At 38.4% G+C, this 27,763-nt stretch overlaps 1 protein-coding gene across 3 annotated transcripts in view; it reads left to right on the top strand.

Moving 5' to 3' along the window:
- LOC138180086 (triokinase/FMN cyclase) overlaps positions 1-11,498 on the top strand; it is a 71,507-nt gene extending 60,009 nt beyond the window's left edge. For all 3 annotated transcript variants that reach the window (XM_069113558.1, XM_069113557.1, XM_069113559.1), the window contains exons 10-11: positions 2,770-2,897; positions 11,333-11,498. In XM_069113558.1, coding sequence (XP_068969659.1) covers positions 2,770-2,897; positions 11,333-11,450 — 246 coding nt within the window. In that variant the 3' untranslated portion in view covers positions 11,451-11,498. The remainder of the gene's footprint in view (positions 1-2,769; positions 2,898-11,332) is intronic.
- Positions 11,499-27,763: the final 16,265 nt, after the last annotated feature.

Below are 27,763 nucleotides of genomic sequence, written 5' to 3'. Positions count from 1 at the left end.
AGCAACTAAAGCTAAATGTCAATTCATATCACTACGGTCAAATACGTATACATCATAATTTATCATTTTTGGCTTATTACAGCCTGTTGTTTTTATTTTACGCAGCTTAAAAGGCCTATTGAGAAAAATGATCCAACATTTCATTGCATCTTGCATCGAGAGCTGTGATGTGGAAAGATTTTAATATTAAATTCCACGATGAAAACTGTAATGAAAGTTACTAATTTGATTAGAAGTACAAATAATGCATTCACGCGTAAAAAGTTTAAAAACTTCTTACAAGAAATTAGTGCCACGTATGAAGGCCCATCCTTGCATATAGATATACATTGGTTGAGTTCAGCTTATCCCGATTCTTTTCATTAAGAAATGAAATAGCCGAATTTTTAAAAAATGAAATAAAAGAAGTGAGAATTTATTGCTGTTAGGTAGATGATACATTTACACTGTACATGTGAATGTGTGTGTAAGCATCAGAGGGCGTCCAGGTCTGAGTTGAAACAAAAGGCGGTTGGAAGCCGTTAGAAGAATCTGGTGGAGTCGGTTGACAACAAGCGTGAGTGCAAGAAGGTTATCGAGATCTTCAGAGTGTAATATATATGTATAGCTGTTGTGTGTGAAATAAAGTAAACTATTTATATTTCCGAATCCTCTCTATACCTTAACAATTGCATTAATTTGAAGATATTTCGTTTTTAAGTGAATTAGCATTTTTGATAGATTTATATATCACCTCAACCGCTTAAATCTAAATTTAGAAAAGCAGGACCAAACGATATCAGAATTAATTGAACACATTAACGGCTTCCAGGAACAAATCTATTTATTTATATTAAAAACAGAAACCTCCCAATTTCATCATTTTCTCGTAAAGAGATAATAAATGAACACGCAAATGCAAATTTTCAAAAATTCACAGCACCGTTAACAGAAATTACGGAACAATTCCAAGCTAAATTTAAAGATTTTGATACATTAAAAACGATATTTTCAACAATCCAAGAAGTTGTAGGATCATTCATAATAGGCAATAAAGCAATCAAGGAACTTCCCATAAAAGCGATTGCACTCATCACATTGACTTTTAACGTTATTCTTCGCCTTGAATACTTTCCAAAGGCCTGGAAAATCTTACTGATTACCCTCATCCCTAAACCCGGAAAACCAATATATGAAACTAGCTCCTATCGCCCAATTAGTCTCCCACCTACCTTGTCAAAACTATTCGAGAAGATGCTAACGAATCAACTCCTTCCACTCCTAGAGGATTTGAAAACACTGCCAGATCATCAAGTGGGTTTTCGGGAACAACATTCAAAAGTAGAGGAAATCCATCGCATAACACACATTATCAGCCAAATCCTTGAAAAGAAAAAATATTGCTCAGCGGTATTCCTAGACATTCAACAGGCATTCGACAAAGTATGGCATGAAGGGCTACTATACAAACTTAAAAAAATCCTACCACACACCTACTACTCCATCCTAAAGCCCTACCTAACCAATAGACAATTCATGGTTAAATACTTAGACGCCACTTCCACAACTTTCCCAATAGAATCCGGCATACCCAAGGTAGTGTCCTCGGATCCCTGCTGTTCTCCATCTACATTACCGATTTACCAATATTAACAGAGATAACAATAGCAACATTTGCTGACGACACAGCGCTATTAGCTTCCCACGCAAACCAGATAATTGCTTCACTCTCCAGCGATGTCTCGACTCTATGGAAAAGTGGTTTCATAAGTGGGGCTTCAAAATTAATGAAAAAAAAATCCACACATGTAACCTTCACGCTCCGAAAACAAACCTGCCCCCAGGTCACCATCAACAATACAACAATTCCTAGCAAGGACACAGTCAGATACCTGGACATGACCCTGGGCAGGAGATTAACTTGAAAAAATCACATCACAGACAAAACAAAGCAACTCAAGGACAAACTCAAAAAATTCTATTGGCTCACTGGTCGACGCACCAACTTAAGCACACAGAACAAAATTACCCTCTATAAGACCGTAATAAAACCTGTCTGGACCTACGGAATCCAACTATGGGGAACAGCAAGTAACTCCAACATTGAAATACTTCAACGCTTCCGATCGAAAACGCTAAGATCCCTATTAGATGCACCTTGGTATGTTACCAACGAAACAATACATCGCGACCTCAAGATACCCACAGTCAAACAAAGAGGAAATAGCAAAATATAGCGACAGATATAGCAAAAGAGTCAACAAACACCGAAACCCCCTAATCACTGGACTACTTTATACGTCGGACCAGATCCACAGGCTGAAGGGACAGTACCCGCTAGACCTAAACGCTAGATTCAATTAGTTATTTAAATTAAGTAATATTTACTTATTTACAATACCTACTTAAAAATTATACTTATCTCAATGCGAGAATTGATTGTAAATTTCAATAAACAAAAAAAAAAAAAAAAAAATTTGAAATTTTCTTGGCTTACTTCTTTCAAGTAAAACTTTCAATCATTCGTACATAAATAAGAGATATTTTATTTAAATAACATATGATGCTGTAAAATAACATGTATTTACTTTACATGTTAATAAAAATAACCTTTTTATAGGATGTATGAATACTTTTATAATAATTAAATGTCGCGACTAACTAATGATATCTCCTTAAGATATGTCTAAAGTTGAAAAATAAAATGTTGTATACATGTGAAAAGATCGTTTATACATTTTAATATCAATTTGCTATAATACTATTTAAATACTTTTTGTGTTTTATTAGGTTGATGCTCTCAATGCATTTTGTGATACTTTTGAAAACCTGTTGCACAAGCCATTAGTAGACATTTGTGATGCATTAAAGGTAGTAACTTGGAAAGCATGTGAATCCACGAAGAATATGAAAGCTAAGTAAGTGCAAAACAGTTTGTATATTTTTTTGTAGAAAGAATCAAAATTTTTCAGCGATAATTGTTTTATATTATTTCTACATAATGATGATTGTTTTGTATGTTATGTCGAGTCGGAAGGTTTTGATAACAAGCTTGGATCGTGGGTTGCTTTATAGCCTGAACACTCTTGAAAATGTGCATTACTATAATTGCTTATAAACAAGTTTACTTCAAATTGAACGTATATGTTCTAGATTTTATTTCATAACAATTAATTTTACAAACTTTATTTCTTCAAAAGTCATAATGATCAGCACTATAAATTGAGAAGTGGAAAAAAAATGATGAGAATTGGAGTGTTTTTTAATTTTCATATATTTTTTAATTTACATTATTATTTGTAATTATTAATACTATCGTTTACTTTGTTATAAATAAATTTGTGGAGGTAAGTCAATTGTTTTCTCAGAAGTTGTATATAGGGTGTCCTTAAAATTGTGGTATAATCGGTCGGACGGTAATCTATATGCGAAAATAAATCTAGAAAAATGAATCACATTTTTTAATTTAAGGCTGCATTCCCGAAATAGATGAGTTAAAAAATCTGCCAGTACGTATATGTTCACTCCAAGTTAGTGAAAGTGTTATGAAACAAAAATGAGAAAATGTTATCCTTTTTCCTGATTTATTTTTGCATGTAGTACCCACCACCCAATTGTACCACGATCCCATATAATCATGTACCTGTATAACAAAATTAAGAGAACAAAGCATATGTATCTGGCTAGAACACTGCTTTCTGTTTTCCGTGTTTGATAGATTTGAGAAAACAAATATAATATTCTAAATAATACAGAAAGTAATCTCTTGAGTTGTATGTTTTTATCGATATCTAATTCTGATATTTACATATATCTAATACGTGGAACGTATCATGACACATATTAGTAACTGTAAGCATTCAATCATTTAAACAGGTAACATAAAACATTAAACAAAGGAAACTGAAATCTTTCCTTAAAATAACTTTGAGCGTTTGTACATCGGCAATTACAAAACGCCACCTGAAGGCTCGATGTAGCGATAGGTTGAAGGACACCGTGATGGTGCCGCAAGTTCCGCGTTCCGTTGGCCGCGAACAAGTCGTAATCGCTTTCGTTCGCGGGTTCGCATATCCTGTTGCGCGGATACACACATGTGTTGATACCGGTGTCCACTAAGAATGAAATTTTCGTCCTCTTGTCCATGACAAAAATGCGGCGGGTTCCCAAGCCGTCATCGTATGCCGTATTTACGGACGGCTGGTCCCGTTTCCCTGCTTCCATTTGCAAGGGGACCGACATTTTCGTGCGCGGTCCCGGAATGTCCGATGATAGTAACATAGGCCGCAGTCACACGATCGTTCTCGCGACCTTGATCTACTCCGACTCCTCGATCTCGATCGCCGACGAGGACGATGATTGAAACTCAGCGCACTCACCGAGGCCCTCAGTTGGTTCATTTAGTCACTCAACGCGTTGAAAGGGGTGATACAAGTTTCGTTTGTTCCAACTGTTTGAGCTAGTGGATCAATTACCGTCGTTATTCGGGCAGTACACTGGCACTCCTCTTCAAATTCCTCTGGTATCAGTTCCGCTGACTGCATTAATTGTTCTGGGTTCCTGTCGTCGACCGCGGCCAGGATACGCCTGATGCGGGCGGATAGTTGATTCCTCCAGAGCGTGTGGATGAAATCATCAGGTGTGGAGGGGCTAGCGAGTTTTTTAAGGTGCTGATAAAATTGAGATGGCTTCTTATTGCCCATCTCTTTGCTTTCCACCATCTTCTTTATCCGAGCACTGTCTGTATCGGTTAGTATGCGAATGAGTTTCCCTTGTAGCATCGCATATCGTCCTGGGGCTGGGGAATTCGTCAACATGCCCTCAATTTGTTGTAGTAGCTGACCGTCGAGACATTTGGCGAGGGTTGTGAATTTTAACTTGTCGGTCGTGATGTCCGTCGCGTCGAGCTGCGTTTGTGATGTTCAAGGGTTGCAATGGAGGCATACTGATCGTTATATTAGCTGTGGACTTGCTATCCGCAGCTTCGTTAGTACTTGCCATCATTTTTATTCACTTACCACGTCGGGGTCACCAATGTAGAGAACTTGTAGAGGATTGGTAGTTAGAATAACGAGAACTTGGTGTTGCAACCCGTCAAATATATTTAAATTAAATAAATAAGTAAGTATAAATAATGTCGTTGAGACGCTCGTACAGTGTATAAGTCGCAAAATAAGATCGCTGATAAATACTCGATAAATGCTCGTTAGATTCTCGTCGATAACTCGTTGGATATTCGATAGAAAACTGAACTGATTCGGTTGCGTTTGTTTATTTATACTGATCGAAAGAAAGTCGGAAAATTCAAATTCGTCTTTGTTCGACGGTTGCACGTAGTGTCGACATTGTTTTGCCCGGAGGTTATTTATTATTACATTACGTGTATCCTAACGATCTTTGAATTGTCTTCTAACTCATATTATATATATCGGAGATGAAAGGACACCGGGTCTTTATGATTTAACCCTATTATAATTGTCCGAGATTTGTGATAATGAGCTGGGCTCAAAGTGATAACAAGTCGCTGGACGAAGCCGCGGTCACGGGATGAACGTTTTTTCCTAACAGAGGTATAGAGTAATTGTATAGCTCTCCTTAAAAGAAATAGTCGTAACAGCGCGCAACAGTAAACATTCCAACGGCTTCTGTGCCGTGGCTCGCCACACGCAGACCCTATTCTTCGGGTAAGATGATTACCAGATGTCGACGCATCTCCACAGTACATGTTCAGCTAGCCTGGGGACCCGCTATAAATCTTAGGATTTTGTTAACTAAGGTCCTTCAAACGGACAAACAGTCTTTATCCTAACAGTCCCTAAATGTATCACCTACTACGGGAAGTTACGGGAAATCTGCGTTTCTCACGAACGATGCTTCCCGCTATCAACTTTCTCTCAAGGGCGGTTAGCATCCTTCTTCAACTACCAACATAGAAATTTTTTTTTTATTTAGCTGTTTACATTCACAATTTATCTGATTTGGACATTTGGTAGAATTTTTTGGCTGTTTGATTATCATGTGGGTGGCTACCCCTAGCGGGCTACCATCTTCGTGTTTGTTAGGTTATGTCCTTGGTAAGGTCTGTTGGATGTTTCCTTTTTAGTCTTCTTTCTATGCTTGATGTGTTGATCGTTTCCGCTGCAAGCCGGTTCGGGTGCGTTGCTATTCTTTCTCTGTACCTTCTTGCGCATCTGCTAATCTCCTCCTTGACCGTTGGTATTCCAAGGTCTTTCCGTATATCCTCGTTTCTAACGTACCATGGGACGTTTACTATTGTTCTGAGAATTTTAGCTTGGATTGTCTCTATTTTGCTTATATGGCTAATTGCTGCTGTTCCCCATAGCGGTATATCGTACGTCCGGATTGGTTTTATGATCGTTTTGTATATTTTTAATTTATTTTCTATGCTTAGTTTGGATTTTCGACTTGTTAGCCAACGCATTTGTCTCCTTGTTGTCTATTTTGTCTATCATTGATTCAGTATGCTGTTTCCATGTGAGTTGTGTTTCTAGGTGGAGTCCTAGGTATTTGACTTATCTTGTTTGCATTATGTGCGTGCCGTTCAGTATAATGTTTGGTAGTATCTGTTTTCGCAGTGTGAATGTAATATGGTTGCATTTATCGGGGTTTGCTTTAATTTGTTTAACTTGTAGCCACTTTTCTATTTTTGTGATATGTTCTTGTAGTAATGTGACTGCTGTTACAGGGTTAGTGTGCCTGCCTAGTACCGCTGTGTCGTCCGCGAATGTCAGTATTTTGCTATTGGTAGTTGTTGGTATGCTGACCGTGTATAGTGTGTATAGTATTGGTCCTAAGACGTTTTTTTACGGAACCTCTGCCTTGATGTCTTTGACTTCGGAGTATGTGTCCTTGATTTTTATTACGAAGGTTCTGCTGCTTAAGTAAGATTTTATTAATTGGTATATCTGCTCCGGGAATTGTTTTCTGATTGATTGAAGTAGGCTTTCGTGGTTTATTTTGTCAAATGCTTCCTCTATGTCCATAAAGAGGGCTGTACAGTATTGTTTGTTTTCTAATGCTAGTATTATTTCGTTGATGAGCCTGTGCATTTGCTCTATAGTGGAGTATTTGTTTCTGAATCCAAATTGGCGATCTGGTATTAATTTTTCCTTCTCCATTATTGGTTTTATGCGGTCGTATATTATTTTCTCTAGTATTTTGGAAAATACAGGAAGTAGTGATATTGGTCTGTGAGATGTAGTTTCGTGTGGATCTTTGCCTGGTTTAGGTAACATTATGATCTGTGCCAGTTTTCGTAGTTTAGGAAAGTATTGGATTCTTAGTATTGCATTGAATATTATTGTCATTAGTCTTATCGCTTTTGGCGGATGGTTTTTCAAGATTTTACCATTGATTAGGTCGATTCCTGGTGCTTTACTATTTTTTGCTTTCTCGATTATGTTTCTAATTTCTTGTGCTGTTGTTTTAGGTATGGTGTAGTGTTTGTCAGTTGAAGTACTAGTTGTTTGCGCATCCTCGTCCGTATGGCATTTGGAGTTGCTGTTGTTGATATTATGTGGTGTAAATGTGTTGTAAAGGTGGTTGAAAAATTTTTCAGCTTGCTCTTCGTTGCTTCTTGCCCATGTGTTATCTGCTCTTCTGATTGCTGGAACCAGTTTTATTGTCTACTTTATTCTTTTGTGGCTTTCCATAGGGAGTAGTTGTAGTTCCCGTGTGCAAATAGTGAGTCTATGAACTTTGTGAACTCATTGTTGTTGTGTTCTTTTATTTTGTTTTTTATTTCCTTTGCAAGTTTGTTTAGGTGTTTTTTGTTTTCTTTTGTTCTATATTTTTGCCATTATGCTTTCGCTTTTCTTTTTTCTCTAATTTTTTCGAGGATGTCTGGCGGAATTATTATTGTTTGTCTATTGGTTGATTCAGCTATAGTGGTTGCCCATGCTGCTTCTTGAATAGTTTCTGTAAATGATGTTACTGCTTGATCGATGTGTTCGGCTGTTTTCAATGGGATGTTGCAGTTGATTTTGCTCTCAATTATTTCTTTAAATGCTTGCCAATTGGTTGTTTTATTGCATAGTGTCTCTGAATTGTTTTGAAGTTTTGGTTTTTTTCTATATGTAATTATTATGGGTGTATGGTCGGAGCTAAGCTCGAGGCTGGGTGCTATATTTAGTTTATTTGCGTTTAGTCCCTTTGTAACTGCAAAATCAAGTAGGTCAGGTGTTTTGCTCAGGTCTGTCGGCCAGTATGTCGGTCTTCCTGTGGATAATATATTGAGGTTATTGTTTCTAATGTATTTTTCCAAGGTTCTACCTCGAGGTGTAGTGATTCTTGATCCCCATAGTGTGTGCTTTGAATTGTAGTCTCCCGCTGCGATATACTTGTCACCTAATTTTTTAAAGTACTCTTCCCACTTTTGTGATGCAATTTTGTGTCGCGGTGGTACATATACTGCTGACAACTGTAAATGGTTGCTGGTAGTTTGTACTGTAACGGTGGTTGCTTGTATATGTTCCTTACTGACTTGGCTGTGTAGGTGGTGTTTAATGTCGCTTTTTATTATTACTGCGGTCCCTCCGTGTGCTTTTCCTGAGGGATGCTTGGTATCATAAATGGTGTAGTACGGTATTTTTATATAACTTTTTGTAGTGAAGTGTGTTTCTGATACGAGTAGTATATCGATGTTATTGCTGTACAGGTATGTTTTGGTTTCTAGGGCCCTTTGTTGTAGGCCGTTAGAGTTCGAGGCTGCTATTTTAAGCGTGTCTATTTTTATTTCTTATTTTTTGCTCAGCATGTTTGTAAGTAATTGTAGCATTACTGTGATTTGTTGCGTTTGCTGTCTGAGTACTGCGTTTTGTTCGCTTATCATTTTTGTTAGCATTTCGGTGTTTTTGATGGATTGCTTTAGTAGTTCTTTGATTTCTGTAGCGTCATTGATATTATTATTCTGGTTTTGGTTGTCTAATGGTGTTGATTGTTTGGTTACTTGCGCGTAGCTTCGGCTACCAATGGTGTTGGTATTATTGTGGTTGATATTCATTACGTGCTGTATATTTGTTGATGTCTCAATTTCTGCGCTGTCTTGTTGTTTGTAATAGTTATTGTATGTCCTGTTTCGAAGCAGCAGAAAGAGCTTACGTTGAAGTTATTTTCTGACTATACAGCCTTTGTAGCTGGCTGGGTGGTTTCCACTGCAGTTGTAACATTTTACATCGGTTGTTTTTCCCGTGTAATGGTTGTTTAGTATCATATCTGATTATGTTATTTATCGCCCTTACCTGGTGTCCGATTTTGTCTAGTTCTTCGCATATGTTACTTGTATTTGTCTTTAGGTGTAATCCTCTGTTTACTGCTTTGTAACTTTTATCAGTTTTAAGCTGGTAAGTAGGACACCCGGCGTTTTCTCTTTTAGCACTTTCACCACTTTTCTATAAGTTTCCGGGGTGTTCGTTTGGACTTTTACCTGGCCCAGTTTTAGTTGCTTGATGCTGTAATTTACTTTACCTGCCGTGATGTTTAATAGTTCATTTAGGGGGTCTAATATCTGGGCATCTATGTAGATTGCTGGTGGTTTGGCGATGTGTGTTTTTGGTTTTTCCGCTGGGTCTGATTCCATCTCTTGTGGCAGTGCGCTGAAGGACTTTTGGAGAAGAATTTCTTGAAGCCATTGTTGCCTTTCCGTTTCTACATCCCTCCTAGCATTTGTATTTGATGTTATTCTTCGTTTTTTGCTGGAAGTTACAACCTTCCAGCTTTCATTCTGGTGTGATAGATCGTTGTTGATGTTATTCTTCTCGTCATTCTTTTGTGTAGTTCCCGTTTCTGTTTCCTTTATAACTGAGCAGTCATGATCTTCGTTTGTTGATTGTTTTGCGTTTGTTGTATCTACAGCTCTGTTTATAAAGTATGTTTCGCCTTTGTTTAGTATTTTTATTGGTGGTATTTGTTGCATATTTCCCTTAATTAGCGATTGGCTCTGTCTTCAGTCACTTTGTTTTCTCCACTTGTCGCACGTACGGAGACACTGATTCACACGTCCGCATAGCTCGACTGCTCAGGGAGAACTGAATATAGAAATTGACCAATTAACAGGAACGTTCAATTCCCTCACATTCCGAACGAAGGTTTTCCTCGACGAATCAGATGATCTCGTGTCCTTAGACACACCCCGTCATAGTTTTCCTCTGCAGCACCATCGCGACGGAAAGTCATTCTCTCGTGAGGTCGTATTAGCGAGTTACTTGGCGTCTGTACGCTCGGTAGATATTCCTCGTTTTAACAAACTTAGATTTTGTGAGCATGTTCATCTATCATCCCGTTGACTGCGGATTCGTTATTGAACCTAGAATCATTGTCATTAGTTTCTCGAGTATCTAATTACCACGGTTACTTGTCCAATCCTATAATAATCGTATTTGCACTAGTCAATGTCTTCTCTATTGCATAACGACACTGTATAATCCAAACGAAGATTTGTTTCACGCCCCTAACCCTAAATTAAAATGTAACCCCGACATATATATAAGCTGACTCTTTGTTAAAACGTGGAATATCCACCGAGCGTAAAGACGCTAAGTAACTCGCTAATACGATCTCACGAGAGAATGACTTTCCGTCGCGATGATGCTGCAGAGGAAAACTATGATGGGTTGTGTCTAAGGACACGAGATCATCGGATTCGTCGAGGATAGCCTTAGGTCAGAAAGTGAGGGAAATTGACGTTACTGTTAATTGGTCAATTTCCATGTCGGTGGCTATAAAAGGATGGTAGCCGTCCTTGAGGGAAAGTTGCTAGCGGGAAGCGTCGTTCGTTGAAAAATAGATCTCGCCTATCTTCCCGTAGTTGGGACAAAGACTGTTTGTCTGTTTGAAGGACTTTAGGTCACTAGATCTTAATGTTTATAACGGCCCTCAGGCTAGCTGAACAATATACTGTGGAGATGCGTCGGCATCTGGTAACCATCATAGCCGAAGAATTGGGTCTGCGTATGGCGAGCCACAGGACAGAAACCGTTGGAATGTTTACTGTCGCCTGCCGCTACAAATATTTCTTTTAAGGAGAGCTATAGAATTTCTCCATACCTTTGTTAGACAAAGCGTTCATCCCGTGACCGCGGCTACGATCGGCGACTGGTTGTCGCTTCGAGCCCAAGCTCATTATCACAGATCTCGAACAAATACAATCGGATTGAATGATGACAATTGTTTAATTACGCCTATAATAGAATCTAGATTACGGTGTTAAGGGATTTTCCCGAAGTTCCAAAGGGAAGGCTCCGATGTCCTTTCATCTCCGACATATATATAACACATGACTTTTATTTACTTGCATTGAATTCAACTGATTTGTTCATTTTAACTTATGTTACAGGGTAGGACGAGCTAGTTATGTAAAACAAACACAATATTTCCAGAATGTAGATGCTGGTGCATATGCTGTTGCGACTTGTGTTGAAGCCATTACAAATGTGCTTAAAAATTTCAATTAATGTTGCTTATTAAGTCATTAAGAAACATATTATTGTAATTTCTTATGATATTTTTATGAAATACATAATTATATATTAACGCATTGCGACATGTTACTAAAAATAATATAAATGGTAAAAACATGTCAAAAACTTTCAACAATTTCATAATCAAAAATAAATGTATTATTTGCTTCAATTTATAAAGAAAACTAATATTTAAAAAATATAATAAAGTATAAAATATAAGGTTAATGATAGTTGTTTCTACAATCATCATACATTGATATGTTGACCTTGCATAATTAGTGTATTCTTTTCCTTTAAATTTAAGAATTGCGTGCCATACCATACCAACCCGGACACGTTTATAGCTTTTATTTAAAAATAAATGTCTTCAAACTGTGAAACCTAACCTTCAGATACACCATAGCATCCAACATAAAATTGGTAATTAGGATGAAATTTTCAACAGTCCACGAACACAATGAAGATATAGAATAAGTAATTGCACACTGGTCGCGAGTATCAATTTTACTGTGAATCTTGGAATGCCAAAGCTTTGTTTTTTTTTATTTATTAATATTTACAATCAATTCTCGCATTGAGAATTTTCAGTAATTTTTTCTGGCGTGGCGCAGTGACATGGCTAGTTATTTATAATAAGTTAATAATTACTATAGATAAGTATAATTTATAAGTAAGGTGTTATAAACAGGTAAATATTATTTAATATAAATATCTAATTAAATCTTGTGTTTAGGTCTAGCGGGTACTGTCTCTTCAGCCTGCGGATCTGGTCCGACGTATAAAGTAGTCCAGTGATTAGGGGGTTTCGGTGTTTGTTGACTCTTTTGCTATATCTGTCGCTATATTTTGCTATTTCCTCTTTGTTTGACTGTGGGTATCTTGAGGTCGCGATGTATTGTTTCGTTGGTAACATACCAAGGTGCATCTAATAGGGATCTTAGCGTTTTCGATCGGAAGCGTTGAAGTATTTCAATGTTGGAGTTACTTGCTGTTCCCCATAGTTGGATTCCGTAGGTCCAGACAGGTTTTATTACGGTCTTATAGAGGGTAATTTTGTTCTGTGTGCTTAAGTTGGTGCGTCGACCAGTGAGCCAATAGAATTTTTTGAGTTTGTCCTTGAGTTGCTTTGTTTTGTCTGTGATGTGATTTTTTCAAGTTAATCTCCTGCCCAGGGTCATGTCCAGGTATCTGACTGTGTCCTTGCTAGGAATTGTTGTATTGTTGATGGTGACCTGGGGGCAGGTTTGTTTTCGGAGCGTGAAGGTTACATGTGTGGATTTTTTTTTCATTAATTTTGAAGCCCCACTTATGAAACCACTTTTCCATAGAGTCGAGACATCGCTGGAGAGTGAAGCAATTATCTGGTTTGCGTGGGAAGCTAATAGCGCTGTGTCGTCAGCAAATGTTGCTATTGTTATCTCTGTTAATATTGGTAAATCGGTAATGTAGATGGAGAACAGCAGGGATCCGAGGACACTACCTTGGGTATGCCGGATTCTATTGGGAAAGTTGTGGAAGTGGCGTCTAAGTATTTAACCATGAATTGTCTATTGGTTAGGTAGGGCTTTAGGATGGAGTAGTAGGTGTGTGGTAGGATTTTTTTAAGTTTGTATAGTAGCCCTTCATGCCATACTTTGTCGAATGCCTGTTGAATGTCTAGGAATACCGCTGAGCAATATTTTTTCTTTTCAAGGATTTGGCTGATAATGTGTGTTATGCGATGGATTTCCTCTACTTTTGAATGTTGTTCCCGAAAACCCACTTGATGATCTGGCAGTGTTTTCAAATCCTCTAGGAGTGGAAGGAGTTGATTCGTTAGCATCTTCTCGAATAGTTTTGACAAGGTAGGTGGGAGACTAATTGGGCGATAGGAGCTAGTTTCATATATTGGTTTTCCGGGTTTAGGGATGAGGGTAATCAGTAAGATTTTCCAGGCCTTTGGAAAGTATTCAAGGCGAAGAATAACGTTAAAAGTCAATGTGATGAGTGCAATCGCTTTTATGGGAAGTTCCTTGATTGCTTTATTGCCTATTAGGTCGTGCCCTGCTGCTTTCTTGGGATTTAGGCGACTAATTGATTCTATAGTCTCTGCAGAAGTGAAAGGTTCAATAGGAGGAGACATCTGGAAGGGAGAGTGCAGGTATTCAGTAATGTCCGCGGCAGCTTTGGAGGAATGGGGTTTAAATACTTTAGACAAGTATTTAGCAAACAGGTTGGCTTTATCTATAGGGCTACGCGCCCATCCACCTTGCGGACGTCGGATTGGAGGGATTATTTTCGGGGGGACGCGTGAGTTTCCTGGAAGCCTTCCATAGTGAGTAGTTGGAGTCAGCTGTGGGGGACAGATTGGCGAGATACTTATGAAAACTGTCGTTTTTATAATTTTTTATGATTTTGGTTAACTTTCTAGTTGCGTTGTTTAGTTTGCGTTTGTCATCCGGTGTTCTATGAGTCTGCCATACTCTTCTTAGTCTACATTTTTCTGCTATTCTTTTTAATATGTAATGGGGATATTCATGTTTGCTGATAGAAGTCTTAGTAGGTGTGGAGGAGCGGATAGCGTTTATTATGCTCGTGTTTGAGTATTCCGTGGCTGCTTCCATATCTTCATTAGTTTTTAGTAAAATTATGGCTGAAGTTGAGTGATTAAAGACTTCTCTAAAGAGCTGCCAGTTGGTGAGTTGTTTATGAATGAAGCCATTAGGTGTATTCTCGATAACTGTTGAACTGACTGCTGTTATCACGGGGGAATGATCAGAAGAGAGATCAGCCGAGGAGTTGATTTAGACGTATCTTGGCGAGATATTTTTGGTTATAAAGAAGTCAAGTAAGTCAGGTATTTTGTTAGTGTCAGTGGGTCAGTGTGTCGGTTCATATGTGGTGAGGTAGTTGAGATTGTTGGTGATTATGCTATTTAAGAGATTTTTGCCTCTTACTGTGACCAGTCTGCTGCCCCATTGGGTATGTTTGGCGTTATAGTCTCCTCCAGCTGTGAATCTATTTCCCAGAGCGTCAAGGAAGTTATCAAAGTCTTCTTTGACGATGGAGTGTCTGGAAGGGCAGTATACTGCTGAAGTGGTGATTGTACCCTGGCAGTCTTCATTGCTACGTTTGTTGCTTGGAGGTAGTCTTCCTGGAATGATGGAAGTTCGTAGTACTTAATGCTGGATTTGATTATGATTCCGGTGCCGCCGTGGGCCTTTCCGCTGGGATGTTGGGTATGGTAGAAGTTACAACCATTTATTTTCAGATAGTTTTTGTCGGTGAAGTGGGTTTCAGATACGAGCATTACGTCGATTTGCTGCTGTTTAAGGAAGAGTTCTAGTTCAAATTCGTGTTGAGCTAGACCGTTGGCGTTCCAAAGAGCTATGCGTCTTAGTTTTATTTTGCGTCGGGGTGTATTGATTTATCCATGTTGAGTGTTAATAGTGATAGCAAATTATTTATTTGTTCAGATTGTTTTTTTATTAGCTTTTCAAGTCTAGAGACGTTGTCTGTGTTTGGTGAATTGGGGACACTATTTTGAGAATGGTCCCTGTGGCTATTCGGCTTATTTTGGCTTCCTTGTACTGCTTGGGCATAAGAGATTGAAGTAGTGGTGAAGTTAGAAGGACTAGGTATTTGATTAGTTAAGGAGATTGAAGTAATAGTGAATTTAGGAGGACTGGTATTTGATTGTTTATCTCTTTTACTCTGTGTTTAGGGTACTTATTTGTGTACAGGGTTTTGTAGGCAGAGCAACCTTTATAGTTCGCAGGGTGGTCTCCTTGACAGAGGATGCACTTCGCAGTGGTTTCTGGAGATTTAGTGCACTGCTCAGTATGGTGTATACCTGCACATTTAACGCAGCAGAAATTATGGTTGCAGTATTTCTGCGTGTGACCGTACCTTTGGCATCTTTTACATTGCACTATCTCCTTTTTTATAAAAGGAGGTTCGAATTTGCTACTGAGTTCATTAATCGATTGATGTTATAAATTTGTTTGTTATTTGGCTTTTGTTTTAAGTCTATGAAATGTAAGGATAGCGGGTTTTTCGAGATTCTATGTCTTTTGTTGCTGATGTTTGTTACTTCGTGGCCATGATTTAGGAGTTCGGACTTCAGTTCGTTCAAATTAGTTGAGTGGTGGATGTTGCGTAGTACCACTCGAAAAGGTCTTTCTTGTTTAAGTTGATACGTGTGGTAGTTTGCGTTTACGGTTTTTAGTAGCATAGTTAGTTTTCTGTAGGATTCTGGGTTAGTCGGCAGGATTCTGACTTGGTCATTGTTTATTTTAAGTTTGTAGTCTTCTTTGTTAATTTCTTTCTCAATGGCCTTTACCATTGTTTGAATGTCAATGACGTCGTCAATGAAGATAGGTAGGGGAGGGGGATTTTTACGTGTATTTTGGTTAGTTGGTGTTTCAGCTTCGTCCATGAAGTCGTTTGTGGATTCTAGTATTGCGTATCTGTTATAGGTAGTTACACCGCTTGTTGTCTGTTCGTTTTGGCTAGTGATTGCAATTGTTTTAACTATTTCTAGCTTACGCTTTTTGATGCTTTTAGTCTCGAATGTTAGAAGGGATATATTGTCCTTTTGGCACGGAGGAGGAAGAGCGGAGCAGTTGTGGTTTTACTCAAGGGAGCCTGGTCGGGATGCTTGGGCCATTATCGATCCAGTTAATTCAATTTAAAATAACTAGTCGAGAGGCTATGATTCGGGTCAAAGATTAGGAGCATTGGATTTTCTACTGGTTAGTTAAGAAACACTTGGATTAAGTCTGTTTCGAATCACTTTCGACGGATGGGCGTCACGTGTTTTTTGTGAACTTCACAGGGCACTAGACACACGTCTGCACGCTCGGCACTCAACAAAAAACTGATGTACCAGCAATGAGAAGAACTTTTTGGAGGAGATATCAACAGCATCTGCAAGGAAACCATATCAGTAAAAAGAGGAACTTCTTGGAAAGGACATTAGAAGAAACGAAGATTGTGTAACGTCAATTCACATCAGAGACCAGGCCACACACCGCCGGCCGGATGGTGCCCAGATGTCTGCACATCCTTGGCGCGTACCCTCAATAGCCTTAAGTACCCACCAGGGATCTTGGAATTTTCATAGTTAAGGTCCTTCAGACCAAGCGAGTATCTCTTGTCTTAGATTTCCTTTTTACGTTTATTATTTACTACGGGTTAACACGGAAAGTTGATTTTGCTCACGTCTGGTATGTTCCGTTAGCAACTTCTTCACGAGGGCGGCTAAAACCCTTCCTGGTTCACCAACCGTCTTATTATCCAATCGGAGACGGTGTCTACTGCCCTCACTTCCTTAACCAAAATTGTCATCAACAAATCCGATAGTCCCGTGTCCTTAGACACACCCACCCCTAGCTTTCTTCAGAGACAGTATCGTCAGTAAAACTTCACTTATTCTGTATCCTTAGAATAGTGAACATATCTTTATCGGTCTCTACCCTTATAACAATCGCGTACTTAAGGTATCATTGTAACTCAGTTTTACATAACGTGGTTAGAGTGAATTGTGATTTATGTTAATTCAGCGTGTATTCCAGTTTGATTGCTGAATATGTAATAAAGTTTAATTAAAACAAAATTAATAGTTGTGTTACGACTCAACTATTTTTATTTTATCACACAACCCTCAAGTTTACGTGACACATGCATGCAGCCATTTGGTGCAAAGTTTCAAGCGAAATTTGGAAGCAAATATTCGAATTCATTCTTATCTGAATTACAGCATGTCCTTCATTCTTTCAAAGAAAAAAAAAATGTATTTGATGAAGTTCTATGTTCGGTGCAAGGATTGCTACTTACACGATTTTAACCAACTCGTAACCTGCAGTTTATTGCATTGATGAACCCCTGGACAGCTTTGGCATTCCAACGGTCTAGCTCAACACGAATTTGAACTAGAACTCTTCCTTAAACAGCAGCAAATCGACGTAATGCTCGTATCTGAAACCCACTTCACCGACAAAAACTATCTGAAAATAAATGGTTGTAACTTCTACCATACCCAACATCCCAGCGGAAAGGCCCACGGCGGCACCGGAATCATAATCAAATCCAGCATTAAGTACTACGAACTTCCATCATTCCAGGAAGACTACCTCCAAGCAACAAACGTAGCAATGAAGACTGCCAGGGTACAATCACCACTTCAGCAGTATACTGCCCTTCCAGACACTCCATCGTCAAAGAAGACTTTGATAACTTCCTTGACGCTCTGGGAAATAGATTCACAGCTGGAGGAGACTATAACGCCAAACATACCCAATGGGGCAGCAGACTGGTCACAGTAAGAGGCAAAAATCTCTTAAATAGCATAATCACCAACAATCTCAACTACCTCACCACATATGAACCGACACACTGACCCACTGACACTAACAAAATACCTGACTTACTTGACTTCTTTATAACCAAAAATATCTCGCCAAGATACGTCTAAATCAACTCCTCGGCTGATCTCTCTTCTGATCATTCCCCCGTGATAACAGCAGTCAGTTCAACAGTTATCGAGAATACACCTAATGGCTTCATTCATAACCAACTCACCAACTGGCAGCTCTTTAGAGAAGTCTTTAATCACTCAACTTCAGCCATAATTTTACTAAAAACTAATGAAGATATGGAAGCAGCCACGGAATACTCAAACACGAGCATAATAAACGCTATCCGCTCCTCCACACCTACTAAGACTTCTATCAGCAAACATGAATATCCCCATTACATATTAAAAAGAATAGCAGAAAAATGTAGACTAAGAAGAGTATGGCAGACTCATAGAACACCGGATGACAAACGCAAACTAAACAACGCAACTAGAAAGTTAACCAAAATCATAAAAAATTATAAAAACGACAGTTTTCATAAGTATCTCGCCAATCTGTCCCCCACAGCTGACTCCAACTACTCACTATGGAAGGCTTCCAGGAAACTCACGCGTCCCCCCGAAAATAATCCCTCCAATCCGACGTCCGCAAGGTGGATGGGCGCGTAGCCCTATAGATAAAGCCAACCTGTTTGCTAAATACTTGTCTAAAGTATTTAAACCCCATTCCTCCAAAGCTGCCGCGGACATTACTGAATACCTGCACTCTCCCTTCCAGATGTCTCCTCCTATTGAACCTTTCACTTCTGCAGAGACTATAGAATCAATTAGTCGCCTAAATCCCAAGAAAGCAGCAGGGCACGACCTAATAGGCAATAAAGCAATCAAGGAACTTCCCATAAAAGCGATTGCACTCATCACATTGACTTTTAACGTTATTCTTCGCCTTGAATACTTTCCAAAGGCCTGGAAAATCTTACTGATTACCCTCATCCCTAAACCCGGAAAACCAATATATGAAACTAGCTCCTATCGCCCAATTAGTCTCCCACCTACCTTGTCAAAACTATTCGAGAAGATGCTAACGAATCAACTCCTTCCACTCCTAGAGGATTTGAAGACACTGCCAGATCATCAATTGGGTTTTCGGGAACAACATTCAAAAGTAGAGGAAATCCATCGCATAACACACATTATCAGCCAAATCCTTGAAAAGAAAAAATATTGCTCAGCGGTATTCCTAGACATTCAACAGGCATTCGACAAAGTATGGCATGAAGGGCTACTATACAAACTTAAAAAAATCCTACCACACGCCTACTACTCCATCCTAAAGTCCTACCTAACCAATAGACAATTCATGGTTAAATACTTAGACGCCACTTCCACAACTTTCCCAATAGAATCCGGCATACCCCAAGGTAGTGTCCTCGGATCCCTACTGTTCTCCATCTACATTACCGATTTACCAATATTAACAGAGATAACAATAGCAACATTTGCTGACGACACAGCGCTATTAGCTTCCCACGCAAACCAGATAATTGCTTCACTCTCCAGCGATGTCTCGACTCTATGGAAAAGTGGTTTCATAAGTGGGGCTTCAAAATTAATGAAAAAAAAATCCACACATGTAACCTTCACGCTCCGAAAACAAACCTGCCCCCAGGTCACCATCAACAATACAACAATTCCTAGCAAGGACACAGTCAGATACCTGGACATGACCCTGGGCAGGAGATTAACTTGAAAAAATCACATCACAGACAAAACAAAGCAACTCAAGGACAAACTCAAAAAATTCTATTGGCTCACTGGTCGACGCACCAACTTAAGCACACAGAACAAAATTACCCTCTATAAGACCGTAATAAAACCTGTCTGGACCTACGGAATCCAACTATGGGGAACAGCAAGTAACTCCAACATTGAAATACTTCAACGCTTCCGATCGAAAACGCTAAGATCCCTATTAGATGCACCTTGGTATGTTACCAACGAAACAATACATCGCGACCTCAAGATACCCACAGTCAAACAAAGAGGAAATAGCAAAATATAGCGACAGATATAGCAAAAGAGTCAACAAACACCGAAACCCCCTAATCACTGGACTACTTTATACGTCGGACCAGATCCGCAGGCTGAAGAGACAGTACCCGCTAGACCTAAACACAAGATTTAATTAGATATTTATATTAAATAATATTTACCTGTTTATAACACCTTACTTATAAATTATACTTATCTATAGTAATTATTAACTTATTATAAATAACTAGCCATGTCACTGCGCCACGCCAGAAAAAATTACTGAAAATTCTCAATGCGAGAATTGATTGTAAATATTAATAAATTAAAGAAGAAAAAATTTATGTCGTTACATTGCACTGTATTACGTCGCAAATTTGTGTAAAAATATTGATTCCCTGTAACGTTATTTAAGTAAACCATTCGATAGAAGCTTTCGACTCCTCGGGCGGGTGCGAATATTTCAAAGCCGCTACGGTCCAAACCATTGGTTTGTGACACACATTTAAGTGTTGCTCGCTCGCAATGCTCGCTCGCAATGCTCGCTCGAAAAACTATAGCCTAACCTAAAACCAAATCCACTTGCGATCGCGTCTCCATACGAAGGCGATTTTCTTGAAATTTGCGACTCTGCTGGATCGGTTCTGCGGTTAGACTAGATTTTTACGAGCGAGCGGCGATATTAAATATAGGTTTGGGGTTGATATTTAATGGATTCACTCAGATTCAATTTTACTTTCTATATTTCACCACCTCGTACAAAACGTCTAAACACAACGGATATACTTAGATAATTAACACGTGGTCGATTCCTAAGCCAAAAGAGCGTCGTTAGGAGTCGTACCAACTTAGCTTGTAAGGACAAGCAATCATACCAATTTAACGTTTCTCAACAAGCGGAGCGAGCGAGTAACGATTACAATTTCCATACTATACATATACCTTATATTTCCTTACATATATTTCCTTTATTTTCATTATTTTCAATTTCCGTGCTACACATATACTTTATATATTTCACTACATTAATTTCCTTTATTTTCAATTTCCATGCTATACATATAGTTTATATATCCTTACATATATTTTCTTTATTTTCAATTTCCATGCTATACATATATTTTATATTTCCTTACATATATTTTCTTTATTTTGAATTTGTTATGTCGCGTAAGACATCTGCACTCCATCCCTCGCTGCTGTACAGTCAACGGTCTACGTACCGTTATTCCGATTCTCAATAAATCTAAGGACCCATCATAAACCTTCAACTTTTAATTGCATTGTGTCAACATATGTTTTTCAGTCAATCTGTTTGCCCTGAAGGATTTTTAATCCTAGAAATGTTTGCGGTTCACGACTGGTTATTAGAAAGGTCCTTGGGTTCATTAGGCGCTCTTAAAAACACGGAGAAAGCGGGTATTCACCTATTGGGAAAAACCGAATATCTGTCTAACAGGCTGGTTTTTCCCATGAACAAGGTCACCCACGTACCACGTTGGTAGGAGGCTTCCTCCTCATGCCTTCAGGCATTAACGTGGATCATAACAAACGACATCGCGGATCGTTACCCTCACTTTTCTTAACGAAAAGTGTGAACAACAAAGCCGCGTTCTTCGTTCAAAGGGCACACCCACACCGAATTTTCTTCCGTAATAACATAGGAGCGACAAGTCAGTCTTAGTCACGTCATCTCTCTAAACTTGTTCTCATCAACATGGCAGTCAAATCTCAGTCAGTCTAAGTCAAGAACCAGTCAAAGGCCACTGTAAGGAACATCAAGAGTCAGAAGTCCAGCAAGAACCTATAAGCCGAACACATTCATCAGCATCGTCAACATGAAAGAAGTCTCAGGTCGTACTCGTTCGTAGTTGTCATATCACATACTCACTCTTGTATCACACTGAAGTTGTTGGAGCATTCAAATATACAGGGTGGTTGGTAACTGGTGGTACAAGCGGAAAGGGGGTGATTCTACGCGAAAAAAGAAGTCGAAAATATAGAATAAAAATTTTTCGTTTGAGGCTTTGTTTTCGAGAAAATCGACTTTGAATTTTCGCTCGGTACGCGTGCGGTACGTTATAACGGCTCTCACTGTAGATCGTTGTCTCGATGGAAAAATTAAAAAAAAAAATTAAAAAAGAAAAATTTTTATTCTATATTTTCGACTTCTTTTTTCGCGTAGAATCACCCCCTTTCGGCTCGTACCACCAGTTACCAACCACCCTGTATTTGAAAGTGAGGAAAGTAGTGATGACGGAGTCTACAACTATTGGTCGAAGTGCCCAAAATCACCCCAAATGTGTTTGGAATGTTTTAACAAATATTATGCGATATAGAATAATATAATATATTATCCAGAATATAAATTAATAAAAAGTATGGTATAATGTATTTTTAATATTTTTATGTTGTATATCCTAAATATAATATCGTATATTTAATTAACTCGAACAAGAAGAGCGTCACCATACATTGGTGACGGGGCCCCCACGGAAGTATACCTGTCGCACCGATATGTGCGACGTGGCGATTGTCATGACCGGCATGCTTTAAATCCGATGGACTGACGATGGAGATAAAGATGTGGCGGCACTCAACGACAATTTATATCGCTGAAGTGCCTAATGAACCATCAACATCCCAACGGTCCTTCCACCGAAGGTTCTAGAAGAAAGAGCACGTGGCAACGGTCGCGAACGCCTAGAAAATGCATGGACGGTGGGGATGTTAAGGGATGACAAAAGAAAGTAATCGGATCCGATCGAAAGTCAAATTGTAAGAGCTTCAGTCTTGGAAAGTCACGCCTAGAGTTCGGAGGTGGATTGTAAAGTGGATTGTTGTTAGAAAAATAAAGTTTCTTTTTTTATTTTTCACCTCAAATTTCTTTTTTTATTTTTTTATTTTTTTTTTTTTTTTGTTATTTTACGTGACACGATGAACGTGTTAATTATCATATCATGACGTGGCCTATATCAAAGATATAAGGTATTATAACATACATATATAGCAATGAACGGAAGTGCGTGTGCTAGTGATGGCACAACTGAACATTGATCGCTAACGTTATATAGCAATGAACATGAAAATAATATAAAGACATGTTAAAATTACATAACTTGCATTCTAGGTTATGTTATCTCATTAAGTGTATACGATATGAAGAAATTACCAAGTAAATTCCCATACAAATACAAATCGAGATAAATTTTATTAATTAACAAATACGTTAAGGAAATGTATTGTAATAGACCAATAATATATCAAAAGTAACCTAGTATGCATGTGGTTAAGTAATCTAACCACGTGCTAATAGGATCAAAGCCGTAATATGGCCTAATATGCAGCAGCACTGACACAAGTTAAAAATTTTCATTTTATATGACATACTCATGAGTTTTGACACACTCAAAATAGATATTCATATTTAAGATTAAACGCAGTAGGACTTAAGATTAAGAATTAAGGATTAAAAGGATGCAGTAGGACTCCACTACGGAGTGATACTAATGATAGATAATAAGTGACACAATGCATATATTTAGTATATATTAATCATTATTATATGTACACGTATTGACATTCGCGGCCACTCTGAATTACTCGTACTATATACGTAACTAGTAGCAGGATAGTAGCAGTAACAGGATAAAGGAGTTGGGAAGTGTCAAACTAAAATAAGGAACTATAGATAAATTAAAATACCACAAGTAGAATGATAAATCTAAAATATTCAAATGTTTTATTAACAATATCATAAAATATATGAATCCAAGCTTAGCATCAAACATTAATGATAATATAAAACATTTGATATTAATAAGAAGATACTTAAATATATCATCTGTTTAACAAAATTATGATTATCAACATGTATAAAATTATGGGTAAATTTATCTAACATGTCTAACTAATAAGTAATAGCAACGACATCAATAACATAATACTGGATAGAATAATATAAAATGATTATTTTAGCATATTAGAAATTTGAAGGAAAAGACACAATGAATATGTTTTTCTTTCCGTTTAATAAACGATTTATAAAATTATTTAATATCTACTTTTGATACAGAATATGATACATTGGATAACAGTAAGCTATCCAACAAATATATTTTAACGATATTGTCTCAAATTAAAAAGAGACCCAAATCAACCTTTCTAGGCCTCGCAGCAAAGAAGATCCACGGAAGACTAAGACACGGGACCGAGCTTTGATCTGCGATGGAGGTTTCAATATCGCTTCCTGTTCAGCTCGCGTCAATTAAACCAACTTCAATTGGTTTCAAAAAACAATCTTCCCGACTAAAAGCGGCACATCCCGCTCCAGAAGAGGGACTGAAACATTCTATTAGTCGGTTTTTGATGAGTAGGCGGGTTTAATGTTTAATCAACTATTTTTGTTGCAAAATATCCGGAGTATTTTTGACGATCAACCGGAAAGGGCGCACAGCACTGTTACACGCTTGGCTCTCGGGTATTATGACAAGCGATTCAAATCACCAGCGCACATGCTCCGCCCAATCCAGTAGGTAAATAAATGATGAAAGTAGTGGTATTTTATCGGTGATGTGTTACTATCTCCCATCTATGCTACGCTTCCCACATCGCCTTACGATACCAGGCTAGAGTCAAGCTATACGGGTTCTTCTTCTCCCGCTAAAATTTCGAAAACCGTTTCCTTGGCAGTGGTTTCGCTAGGAAGTAGATAGGGACAGAGGGGACCTCGTTAACCAATTCATACGTGTCACTAATTGCATAAGGAGGCATTTGGGTATAACCTATGACGCTTCTCTAAAGGAAGTTCACACTTCTGAGACTTATCCCTCTCGTTGGGTGCTTAACATCTAATCTCACACACGCACTGACTGTACTTATACATATACAAGTATTAATTCTTAACCAAAATTCGTACAATAAACGCTTAGAGGTAATATAATAAAATCATAAATCAAAATAAAACACTTCTCATGTCGCATGTAATAGAGGTATAATTATTCAAAACATAAAATTTGTATATCCTAAGTATCATAATCTAAGAACGCATTCGCTATTTCCAAGGAGCTTCGTAGTACCATTAACGACATTGTTTTCATATCTTTTATACTAATTTTCAGTTTCTGAAGATTTTTCTTTGTAAAAGACGGAATAGCCCCTCTACAGCCAATAACCACAGGTAATACTCCGCCTTCTTTACACTTATATTTCTTCTTCAATTCCGCTAAACATTTTCCATATTTTTTAATTTTCTCATTGCAGGCCTGTAGAAGATTTTCTCTGTTCTCAAAGCGGATTGTCACGTCGACTACGATCAGCTTGTCTTCGTTTTTAATTACTATGTCAGGCTTTATCGAATTTTCTCCAACCTGCAGCTGGGGTTCTACGAGAACGGCATTACTCTCTCTAGTGCCTAATCTTTCAGCCAGTAAATTCTTTATATCATCATGACGCTTAATTCTTTTAGGTTTCGTACTTCCACAGAATCCTAAAATGTGACCTAACGTTTCGGGTCGACTGTGACACCTTCGACACCATATATCTATATTTTTATTTGCTCGAGCTAGAGTCACTCTATTTCCGTAAGTATTTGTTCTTAGTTTTATTGCACCTATAAAGCGCGATGGTTTTAATAGATCGTGTTCCTTTAGCCAGCAGTTTCCTATTTTGTCCTGATAAAAAGCAGACGCACCCTGTCCCTGGGACTTCAAACCGTTCCAATCTTCCCAGTTTTCTTTCTTCAGCCGTCTTTTGGCCTTCTCTATATCTTTGAGCGATGTTGGCCAGTTAATTCTTAACGAATGAGCCATACGTTCTAATTTCTTGTGTTCTGCACTATTGAGACACAATTTAGAGATTGCCGGATCAGTGGACTCTGTCATCCTTACAGCCTTGCGCAGTACAGATAATTTAATCACGTGTTCGTACCTCGGTAGCCCCAAGCCGCCATTAGATTTGGCGACATAAAAAAAGCCAGAGGCGGTAGAAGGTACTAGGTGTAGTATTAACTTTATTTGCTGCCGCAGTTCACTATCTAGGAATCTCAAGACTGAATCACTCGGTGGACAGATTATGAACCCATATATAAATCTGGGCATAATGTAAGACGCAATTAACTCCACTTTCTGTTGTGGCTTAAGTGGCATTTTCCGCACCCTTTTAATTATGTCGATAATGTCAGGAACTATAATACCGCCTGTTAGGCCACGCCATGGTTCAATCTTTACATCAAGATATTTAAAGACGGTGTCTGGATCTGCTGCCGATATCTTATTACCCTGGATTGATAAATCGGGGTCTACCATGTACCATGTGCCCCGGCTAGTTCTAATTTCAAATGTCAGACACTTAGGTATAGACACCACTATGCCTAGTTTCCTTAGGTATTCGTGCGTAAGGTCTAATTGGGATAGTGCTTCGCTTCTGTTCGCACCTAATAAGACGATATTATCTGCAAATGCTAGGATAGCTATTCTAGTGTTACTTTCGGCATTAACCTTCAAGCCTAGAGTTTTCTTCTGTAAATCCTCTGATAGTAGTCCGATGCAAAAATTGAGTAATAATGGCGATAAAGGATCGCCTTGTTTGAGGCCACGCTTTACGTTTATTTCAACTTGACCATTTGATGCTTTAATATATGTCACAACATCGGTGTACATATTTTCTATTAAGTCACAGATTCCGGCAGGGATGCCTTTTTTGGCCATACTTCTCGTTATAGCTGTATGCGAAATAGTGTCAAAAGCTTCCGAAATATCCAAAACTGATACTATTCCACCATCCAGAACTTTGGACAATTTAATAGCCTCATTTAAGAGTATAACATTGCTTTTACAGTCATTCTCCGAGGTAAAATCTTTTTTTCTGATATCTTGTTCGGTGATCTTCCTTAAACGGATATCCACTAATGCCGAAAAGATGCGACTGAGTAGTGAGCTAACTGTTATTGGGCGCCAATTCTTCACACTAGCTAGATTCTGTCCATACTTAGGAATTAACGTCGCGCGATTTAATTTCCAGGGTTTCGGGTAATAACTTGTAACCAAAATTATATTGTATAATAGGGCCAAGACTACCTCTAATCCTTTTTGTTGCAGGTGTTTCTTTCGCAGACCATCCAGGCCAGCAGCTGATTTCTGTGATGTCTTATTTATTTTAGTACGAACCTCTTCAGGGGTAACCGGGGTAAGTATTCTACTGATATTTATTTCATTAATCTGATTATCATTTTTTATTTCCAGGTTTGGACCAAGTGTACCCCAGAGCGCTTCGTAGAGATTCTTTATCTCGTGTCCTGACGGAGGCGTTTGTGGTAGTTGTAGTAAGTTAAGATCGCCCTTTACCGCGATATCTGCCAGCCTTTTGGGACATTCTCTAAACATATTCTGGCATATAGCGTACGAAAAGTGTTTCCTATGACTCCTATTGTTCTTATTTAATCTCTTATTAAAGCTATTTTTAAATTGTTGCTGCTTGCGACTATTCTCTTTTCCACTGCAGTTTTGATTCCCCGTTTCTTTGTTACTTATAGTAGCTGTTTCATTTGTTTTGTTGAGAAATGGGACTAGTACATCCTCAATAAAACTGTCTATTCCACTACGCAATTCGACTGTTCCCTGTATGTAATTGCGCCATAACATCCTTATAGTATTATATATCTCAATCACTAATTGCGACATATTTCCGGGACTACTTGCTTCCTCTATCGACTTCGTAAGCCACCCTTCGCTTAGAACCGCATCTCCTTCTTCCATCTCATCCTCCTTAACCATTTTCTCTTTTCTTTCTCCTTCATTTTCTAATGATCGCCTGTGCACCTCTTCCCTATTCATTTTTATCTCTTCCTGGTTTCCCACTTCAGTTTCCGTTTTAAGTATAACATTGTTGTTATTATCATTCTCGGTTCCGTTTCCTACCCTAACTTTACCTATTCCTG

This window comes from Bombus flavifrons, chromosome 5 (genome assembly GCF_040668555.2).
Source record: "Bombus flavifrons isolate JBK064 chromosome 5, iyBomFlav1_principal, whole genome shotgun sequence".
In the NCBI taxonomy this organism is placed as follows: Eukaryota; Metazoa; Arthropoda; class Insecta; order Hymenoptera; family Apidae; genus Bombus; species Bombus flavifrons.
Note: the sequence above shows the minus strand (reverse complement) of the source record. Positions and strands in the feature narration are given on the sequence as shown.